This window comes from Mercurialis annua, linkage group LG6 (genome assembly GCF_937616625.2).
Source record: "Mercurialis annua linkage group LG6, ddMerAnnu1.2, whole genome shotgun sequence".
In the NCBI taxonomy this organism is placed as follows: Eukaryota; Viridiplantae; Streptophyta; class Magnoliopsida; order Malpighiales; family Euphorbiaceae; genus Mercurialis; species Mercurialis annua.
The window spans coordinates 14,466,318-14,476,218 of NC_065575.1; the positions used below are offsets into that span (position 1 = coordinate 14,466,318).

General features: G+C 38.5%; 2 protein-coding genes across 2 annotated transcripts; one reads left to right on the forward strand and one right to left on the reverse strand.

Moving 5' to 3' along the window:
* Positions 1-281: 281 nt before the first annotated feature.
* Positions 282-1,128, forward strand: LOC126687632 (uncharacterized). Its single transcript, XM_050382187.2, has 2 exons — positions 282-346; positions 542-1,128. Exons 1-2 carry the CDS (start codon positions 286-288, stop codon positions 1,126-1,128), a joined length of 648 nt encoding a protein of 215 aa, XP_050238144.1. The 5' UTR covers positions 282-285.
* A 685-nt stretch (positions 1,129-1,813) lies between these two features.
* LOC126687633 (E3 ubiquitin-protein ligase SINA-like 10) lies at positions 1,814-2,594 on the reverse strand. Its single transcript, XM_050382188.1, has 2 exons — positions 2,508-2,594; positions 1,814-2,434 (listed from the first exon to the last, which is right to left on the reverse strand). Exons 1-2 carry the CDS (start codon positions 2,592-2,594, stop codon positions 1,814-1,816), a joined length of 708 nt encoding a protein of 235 aa, XP_050238145.1.
* Between the last annotated feature and the right edge of the window lie 7,307 nt (positions 2,595-9,901).

Here is a 9,901-nt window from a genome sequence, read left to right on the forward strand (position 1 = left end):
TCACTTTCTCTCTCTAACATTTTTAACTTTTCCCTCTGTTCCCCCTCATTCCCTTTAATTGTCATATTTTCAAATATTTCATCCTGTCTTCGTCTTGTTCCTTTTTTTTTCGTTCCTTGCCCTAGGTCTACTACTCCTGCACCCTTATCGCCGTCCATCGTCTTCATCTTCTTCTCTTCCATCTTGTGTGTTATTTCGCCCCTATTCAGTTCTTCGTTTTTCTTTGTTTGCTTGTGGCCCTTTCTTGTCTAAATTTTTTTCGAGCTCTCTGTTCTTTAACAGAAAATGGAATCCACAGAAATGAAAAAAATGGGAAAAGAAGACAGAAAAGGGAAGAAACGAAAAGGTATGTGTGTTTTTTTTCGCCGGAAGAATTTTTTTTTGAGTTGTGTTTGGTTCGTTGGTGATTTGTTTTGAATTTTATTGGTATTTTATTTCTTGTTCGTCATTGCCTGTTGTTTTGGTTTGGTTTTCACTGGTTCATTAATTAAAAATTGGTCTTTGTTTATTTGTTTATTTGTTTATTTGTTGGTTTGAGCAGCTTCTACTGAAGATTGTCTTTTTGAGGTCTTTGAAATTATTCTGAACTACAATGGACAGTTTGAAGACTTTGGTTATTTTAATGAGGATGTGGCTGTTAGAAAATTTCATATTGAGGATATAGGATTAAATAGTCTAGATAAGTGGTTACTTGAATTGAAGGTTGAGGGATTGTTAATGTATTATTGGAGGCGGGCTGGCATGTATACTGAAGAATTAATTCCCATGGAAAATGATGACCATGTCATGGACATGGCACTGGCTGGGACACAAGATGGTAGTGTTGATGTGTATGTTAGGAAGTTAAGCTGTGTTGACGTGTGCAACCTAAGGCCTGTATTTGGACACACATTATTTGAGTTGAAAGAACTTGAAGATGGGGATGATGCATTGGAGCTACAGGGTGTTGGTGAGGCTAAACCAGTGGGGGTGCTGCAGATTGAAGGTCCTGTGGAAGCAGTGGAGGTGCTGCAGATTGAAGGTCCCGGTGAACCAGTGGAGGTCCTGCATGTTGAAGGTCAAGAAGAAGGTGAACCACTGGATTTGCTGCAAATTGAAGCAGTTGAAGAACCCTCGGAGGAGGAGTAGCAGATTGGTGGGTCAGACTAAAGGCCGAGACACTAGATTGACCTATTTTTGGGCCATATGAAACAACATTTGTAACCTTTTAGGTTAATATGTATGTTGCATTTTATATTATTAGTGACAATTTGGATTTTAGATCAAAATGAATGTTGATTACAAACTTGGAATGTATTGTTTGCTTATGTTATTGCTGTTTTGTTTTTAATACTGGTTGTTATTGTTATTGAAATTGAGTAAAGTTTGTAGTTATCGTTGTTCGGTTCGTTTGAAACGACCTACATGTTCCTTGAAACTGATTATTACATATGGACCCTATACTTTTATTTTATAATCCGCCATGGACCCTCAAGTATTCTTACTGATCATCTGTGGACCCTTCAATAAATACGCACTTTTGAAATTTATTAAAACATCATGTATATCAATAATGAAAATTCGTCAACCATAAAGATACAACATATATCAATCAACCATAATATATAAAAATTTCCAAAATAAAACAACTACGAATTACAACTATAATATTCATCAACGATACTACAATATTCATCAAGCAAAAAAATAAAACCTATACTAGAATATTCCAAATTACAACAGAAAACCAGAAAACATGTTGACTAAGGGCAGCGTTAAACATCATCTGCAGAACCAAGCTCCAACGATCGATATACCGAAATTTCCATCTTGATCAACCCGTCAGCAAAAACTCTTGGTCGCTACTATCAAGAAGGAATCCTGTCAATGAACGGTAATACTTGTTGGTGTCTTGAAAATTCTTGGTAGAAGAATGAAACCTGTGCACTGACGATTCATCAAACTTCACTTCGATGTCATAAGGGCAGCTTCCGTTTGACAATGGCCCGAGACAAAACACTGTTATAATATTCCCATAAGAGCACTTTGTGTTGTTCAGAACAAACACAATGTCTGATTGTTCTTCTTGGAGAAGCAAACCCCTATCATTCATGTCCACAGAAACTGCAAATTTACGTCCAAAGTTAAATGGTGTGAGAATATCTTTATGCAACTCTTTGCAGTGAGCATAAATGGTTTCGGACGAGCCCTTCACATTGCACTCTGGAAGCGAGCATGAACACTCTATAAAAGAGCAGTATTTCTCGTGATCTGTCTTCTCGTCGTAATTGAAGCTTTCTTGGCAACCATATACTCTGTTCTGGCAGTAAACCGTTAAAGACTCCACGACTGCTTCCATTATCCGACAGCGCATTGGTCTGATTGGCAAAGTGCAAGCATGACATTTACCCATCTTCACAGAGCAGGAGTTGCATGTTGCATGTCCATTCTGACACTGAAGAAAAGGAAAAGTTAGAAAATTAAGAATAACCTAAAGTTCCAAATATATAAATGATGTGGGGTCAAACCTGAATAATGGGAGGGCGTAGAGGTTCACAGCATACGGCACAGTCCATGAGTTCAAGATCAAACGAACGGACTGTATTATCAGGCATTGCTGCGTTGTTTTGAAGATGAAGGCGAAAGTGGATCACTTTAAGTATGAATGATAAGTGTCTTTGTGTGTGTTAGTAAGTAAGCATGATTACATATTTAAAGAAGTTGGATAGATGTCTTTTCATATTCTTCACTTAAGCATTGTGTTGTTTTCCAAGTGAGTGGATGTCATTAATGACGGTTTTGGTTAATGAAAGGGTATATTGGTTTCTTAAACAACATTAATGCTGATAAGACAAGTCAGTATGTATAATTAATGATATTGGGCTGTAAAACATCATTAATAATTACTCTAGCATATTTAATTAATTGCTCTATCATAATTAAAAAACACTGTCTGAAATTAAAAATTATTTAATTAATATACGTAGCATTACAACCCATAATAATAATGAAGCAACATCATTTAATAATTATTCAATTTTTCCTCATGCAATGCAAGCCTATACTACATCCTGCAACTGCACAAGCAGCACAAAAACCAAACTTCATGATCCTGGTTGACCTCTTCAAGTCTGCACACTTGACCTCCATGTCCTTGATCTGGCCCTTCAGTATGTCTATCTCCATAAAAAGTAGACCGCTTTCCTCAAACAAGATTCCATTTTCATCGCGATACATCTCAATGGACTCCTTCAATCCCTGATTTTCGTCTATGTACATGTCATGAGACTCCTTCAATCCCTGGAACTCGTCTTTTTTAGCAGCAAGCAAACTTTTGGCCTCCTCCAGTTCAGCAGTCATGACATTAATGTCACTTTTCAAGCCTCGGACCACCAACATTTGGTAAGGCATGTAATTGTCTAGCCAGGCAAAAAAATCACCCTGATTCTGGTAAATTTAGGTCGAAAAAATAAAAGGCGAAATAAGGTCAAAAAATTAATGTAAATTACTTACAGTTTGAATTTTTTTGTAAAGCACATAAATTACTTACAGTTCGCTTTGAACAAGTGTAAAATCTTCGACCAGGGTTTCTATCCGTTGAAGAAATCTGTAGGCGACATGGGATTCCGCAATCGCAAACCACTTGTGCAGCTACTCCTTCCATTTTTGGTTGTAATTTTTGAGTTGAGTTGTAAGCGTTAACACTGGATGAGTGGGGCTGGATGAGTTGTAGGCGGATATTTATGGGCCACACTGTGGGCCAAGGATGATTGGGTTGTTTTTCATAGGGGCTAGGTCTGTTAAAATAATTAAATATTAGGGTCCATGATTGATCATATAAGAAAACATGAGGGTCCATGATTGATTATTTCTAATACATGGAGGGCCGTAGGATATTATACTTTCACTCAAGCGTATGACAATAAAAGACAACCATAATCTGTCACAATTAAAGACAATCATAAACCAACTTCATTTACAAATAAAAACCATTCAGAATTACATTTCCAACCATTTACAATTGCACATACACCACTGTACGCTTCTAAACACAACAAAGTTGGGGCATCTAGTAAAATATACATCCATGTGTTGCCCAAAACAAAAAACGTTCCTTAACAAAAAGCACATGGTACAAAATATACATCCATCTGTTTTGTTGCACTACTTGTTCGTTGCTCGTTTCCTCAAACAGTCCCTGTATCGCGAAGGGACTTCTCGACCAGCAGGCCTCTTTCCTTTTCTCTTAGCAGCTCGAGCAGCTTGTGTAGAAGTGTCATGACTGGGTTCCCCTACAGCTTGCTGTTCAACCGAGGCTTGTTCTGTTGCAGAATAGGCTCCACTTAGGTGTATGCCAGACTCTCCTGTTGGGGCCTGCTCTCCAGTTCCAAACTCCCCACCTGGAACCTCCCCTGCATCTGGTGCTTCTCCCCCTGTTTCATCCCCTGCAGCTCTTGCTTCTGGCTGAGTGTCACCCCCACATGCAGCCTGCTCATTGTCCTTTTTGCACGTGCGTTTGTTGTGGCCAAATCGGTTACATTCACTGCATTTAACCTTCTGAAGCCCCTTACGTCCTAACTTTGCCCTCTTTGCATGGGCCTCCTGTACAGTCTGTTCATGTTGCTGCTCCAGCTCTTCCGCTTCCTTTCGTCTTACCGTCGGTTTTCTACCCCGCTTCCTTGTTTGCACAGGCGAGGGAGGAACTATGATATGGAATGGATTTGGATCGGTTTCCCACATATCAGCCCCATTCAAAGGGTTGATAACATAGCTGTACACTTTTTGGTAGGTGGCTTTTGTGTAGCAGTCGTCCACATAGTTCTCTGGGACCTCATTGTTCTCATAAATACAGGGGCATGCGTGAACGCATGGAATCCCAGTGAGGTCCCAACGCGTACATGTGCAAGTCCTTTCGTCCAAATTTACCACGAACTGACCCCCGGGACCTATAACTTGCACTTGTGGACTGCCGGCAGGGTGTGCGGTGTAATTCCAACCCTCTTCAATTATCTTGTCCAGTTTTTTCCTAATTTTAGGGCACAACCGCGAATCAATCTTGCTCCCAAAAATCTGTTTGTCATGGATCCGCTTCATCAGCTGAGTCCTAATCATTTCAAACATAGTCAAGATAGGTCTTGTCCTCGAAATACAGGGGCATGCGTGCGTTTGTTGTGGCCAAATCAGTTTTTTTTTTTTTCGAAAAAAGTCAACCGACACAACCTTACACAGCCTTACACATTCTTACACATGTCTGACATGCATGCAGAGTGACTTGCAGAGCCGTCAGTGAATATATCGTGCCACGTCATCATTTTGCCAAAATATCGGCGAGAAATGGGCTCAGGGGGTTTACGTGCAGCCGTCACAAAGAATAGGGAGTTTACTGATCGTTTCTTTTTATCAGGGGGTTTATCGTAAGGTACCCCTAAAGTCAGGGTCCGTGGGTGATTATTAGCCAACTAAAAACAATAGAAAATAGAGTAAAAAAATGTAAACTTTTGAAATTGAGGTATTGAAAACAAATAAGTTTAAAAAATGAGTTTTTTTGTGCAAATTCCTCAAAACTAAATTCAACAAAATATAATAATATATTTCACAAACCATTTGTCCATTTTTAGGAGCATCCAACGCTCGTTTCGGCTGACATCAACATCTCGAGGCTCGAAACCTGAAATCTGGTTAAAACGATGACTTTACCAAAAAATCTTAAAAGAAAAAAAATCAGAAATATCATTTCCCAAAATCCATCAAAGCAATATCTTTATAAAAAATTTGCAAAAATTCGGAAAACAACTGTAATACCCTGTAAGTTCAGGTGTCGTTTAGTGCAACGTGTCCGGCAGAGAAGGACCGGAGTTGCAGAGATAAAGATATTGGATATTAAAGAAAGGATAATATGGAGTAGGACGTAATTGTTTATGGATTGGAATAAGAAAATAAGGAAAAATATCAAGAAAGTCACAAACTAGAGTTCAGGGACTAAAGTGGTAATTTAACCAGTTAAGTCCGAAAATGAAATTATTTCGCCAAGGTCCGCGAAATGTTTTATTGTATTGGTGGTAAAAGTTTCAGGTCAATCGGAGACCTTTTAAAATTTGGACGCGGATTCATTTTGGGCTAAATTGTCAATTTTGAAGAGTTCAAGGACCAAAGTGTAAATTAGCCAATTTAGCCTCGAGAATAGAAATTGGAAGATTATCGACGGAAATAATTATTTTTGGAGTAGTATTATTTATTGGGATATAAATAATACGTAGATAATCGAGTTAAAAGGATAATTAACCGTTTGGTTAAAATTGAAAGTTTAAAAGAGAATTGGTTTAAGTTAAAGAAATGAAGGATTAAAGTGGCAAATTTGCCAAACTATATATATGTTTCCTTAAGAATAAGGAATGATCAGAAGGTTATAGAAACAGAGAAATGGTTTTTAACGAACGATTTCGATCCGCCGCGGTTTCGCCGTTTCTCGTCCGAATCGAGTGATTCTCGCGCCGATGGATTGAGAATTCAATTATCTATCTTCTACGAGCGTCAATCGAGGTAAGCTTGACGTTTTGGTTTAAGGTTTCGAGCGGTTTTATCGTTTTAACGATTTTGGATTCGAATTTGACGTTTTTGAAGTTATTATGACGTTTTTGAAGAAACCGAGATATGGGTTTTGAGTATGGATGTGTGAAGCATGTCGGAATGGTGATAAAACCCCGGAAATCAACTTCCGAGGAGCTGTGCACGTGGTGCACGACCGTGTACCACGGGTGCACGAACGTGCACTTGGTTGCACGATCGTGAACCCACCTCGGGGCACGCCCGTGTACCCCGGCTCGTATTCACGAGTGTATGACGTCTATTTGATCTAGAGATTTGATATTTTCGAGAAAATTGGATTAAAATATTATCGAAGTCAAGAGTCGTATCGGGAATACGATCATATCGAACTAAGTTTATAACTTAGAGTTTTAGTATTAAGTTTACGATGATGGATTAAACGTACATATGATTTGAATAGGAAGTGGATACATCGACGAGGTACGAGATCGACGAGCTGGAATAGTTAAAAGAGTGAATGACGTGTGGAGCTTACGTTTGGATATAAGGAATAGCGATCGTTGTGAGTTAAACTTTACTTTGAGTATTATTACGCATTAGATAGTTTTTATATTATAAATATAATATTAAACTACATCGCATGCTATAGTATTTTATCGATAGAAATGAATTTGTACATCGTATTATCGAATATATATAGATTGTGAAAACTAGTATATGATCCGGGGGAAACAAGCTACCTATTGGGTGTCAATAGGCTGTGTGATCACCAGCGTCCGGGTAAGTCATAGATAGAGATTTCATGGGTCGTATATCATACTTGTTTGTGCATGCGATACAGAGCCTATCTGGTTGAACTATCCCGGGGCCTGTATCTGCGAGTCGGCTGGTTGAACTATCCCGGACTCATATCGATCGATCGTTAGATGTTGTGATAATGTTCATTATGCATACTAAGATATTAGGGTTTCGATCGGATCAAATGCTTGAAGTATAATATGTTTGTATATATGTGTTTTGTTTTAAATGCGATGTTATTTTCTATAATACCTTAGTAATGTGTTTTCTCACTCAGTATTTCCCCAAATACTGACCCCTCACATTGATGTTTTCAGGTGTTAGAGTCGGATCAGACAGACCGTCTTTGGTGTGCTGGGTACAAGTCCCCTTGGTGCTGCAGTAGTATACGTGTGACGAGTCTTAGCCTAGTATAGTTAGGTCTTATAGGTTGTGTACGTGTATAATGTTTGTTTGATGTGACATCTTTTGGTTGTCAGTTTTTGTATTGATCGATAGATGGGCTAGTACGTACCAGTTACGGAAGTGAGATGCCCACTATGGTTGTATCGATGATGTGATATATATGATGTACGTTATGATTGTAAACGTGTCTTCTTATTACATGTTTATAGGATAGTTGTGTTTGCGTTTCCGCGAAAAAGTTAGAGTGGTTTTAGGCTTGCTACGGGTTTCGGAGCTACCACTCCCATTCCCTAGCGCCGGTCTCGGCTCAATAATTTGGGTCGTGACAAAGTTGGTATCAGAGCAGTTGGTCCAGTTACCTCTGCTAATATGTGATTTGAGTGCAGTTGGTCCATGATACCACTGCGAGTCTGTGATTGATGTTTGTTTGTTCCTAGGTATTAGGTCATTAGACTAAGCTAGGAACTACTGCAGCTATAGAATTGAGCCATGTCTGATCCAAGTCGTTTGTATTATTTGTTTTAAGATCGAATTGATTGATCGTACATTTTGATTGATTGAGAATTTTTGTAGGTTTCATTATGATAAGTATGATCGATGGATTGTGAAATTCTTGTTTGTTTCATTATGACAAGTATGATCGATGGATTGTGAAACCTTTGTTTGTTTCTTTGCGAAATACGTATATGACGTATAGATGGTATCGAAATCGAATTATCGAAATGTCGAGATGTACATAAAGAAAAAGTATGAAGTTACAGAAGTGGAAGAACTTATCGTGAACAGAGTTTAAAGGTCTAGAGAACTTACAAAACTCGAAGTTTAAAACTTTTTGAAAGTTGTTTGTTTAAACAATTTGGAAAACATAATTGTGCCTAGACCCGCGATAGTTATCGATAGGTGCCACGACATTGATAGAAATGCATCACTACATATATCTATACATACATCGATAGGACATGCATCATATGCATTATGTTCAGACAAAGAGGTGAGATGTGGCAACTCTTTGGGGATGAGAGACGTCATCACCCTAGTGCACAATTTTGTTAAAATGAAAATGAAATTTGATTTAAAGTTCAAGATGAATCGTTTTATCGAAAGAGTTTTGAAAGAGTTTTGTTTTCATGTAAGTTTACCTAGACCAGAACTCTGTAACGGAAGTGAAGTGCTCGCGAGCAAGCTGCGGTCAAGACCAAGAGGCGAATGAATACGTATAGTTGCGAAAACATAGACGTTATGCTTCTAGGATATGAACTTAGTTTCGAAACAACGCGCTAGAATATAGCTAAGATCGTGAATACGTTGGACAGTGATATGTACCCGATTAGTGATGTGTTAGAAAGTAAGTATCTCTTTGACGGGATGTCAAAGATCTTAAACAAGGATATAAGAGAAGAAGTGGATATGAAGGATGAAGTTTGTATAAGAGAAGTGAATGATAGATGTACGTGAATAGCGGAATGAAAATGATTGGACGGTGAACTAGGACGTTCATATTGTATGATAGGAGTATGAAAAGAGGATAGTTGTGTCACGACCCAAATTATTGAGCCGAGACCGGCGCTAGGGAATGGGAGTGGTAGCTCCGAAACCCGTAGCAAGCCTAAAACCACTCTAACTTTTTCGCGGAAACGCAAACACAACTATCCTATAAACATGTAATAAGAAGACACGTTTACAATCATAACGTACATCATATATATCACACCATCGATACAACCATAGTGGGTATCTCACTTTCGTAACTTGTTCGTACTAGCCCGTCTATCGATCAATACAAAACTGACAACCAAAAGACATCACATCAAACAAACATTAAATACGTACACAACCTATAAGACCTAACTATACTAGGCTAAGACTCGTCACACGTATACTACTGCAGCACCAAGGGGTCTTGTACCCAGCACACCAAAAACGGTCTGTCTGATCCGACTCTATACACCTGAAAAACATCAATGTGAGGGGTCAGTATTTGGGGAAATACTGAGTGAGAAAACACATTACTAGGGTATTATAGAAAATAACATCGCATTTAAAACAAAACACATATATACAAACATATTATACTTCAAGCATTTGATCCGATCGAAACCCTAATACCTTAGTATGCATAATGAACATTATCACAACATCTAACGATCGATCGATATGAGTCCGGGATAGTTCA

What these genes read in the sequence shown, in the direction of transcription:
- LOC126687632 (XM_050382187.2), top strand. Translation starts at nt 286, where the DNA reads ATGGAATCCACAGAAATGAAAAAAATGGGAAAAGAAGACAGAAAAGGG. An exon ending in AAAAGGGAAGAAACGAAAAG is followed by an intron (nt 347 to 541) that starts GTATGTGTGTTT and finishes TGGTTTGAGCAG; the next exon opens with CTTCTACTGAAGATTGTCTT.
- LOC126687633 (XM_050382188.1), bottom strand. Translation starts at nt 2,594, where the DNA reads ATGCCTGATAATACAGTCCGTTCGTTTGATCTTGAACTCATGGACTGT. An exon ending in TACGCCCTCCCATTATTCAG is followed by an intron (nt 2,435 to 2,507) that starts GTTTGACCCCAC and finishes CCTTTTCTTCAG; the next exon opens with TGTCAGAATGGACATGCAAC.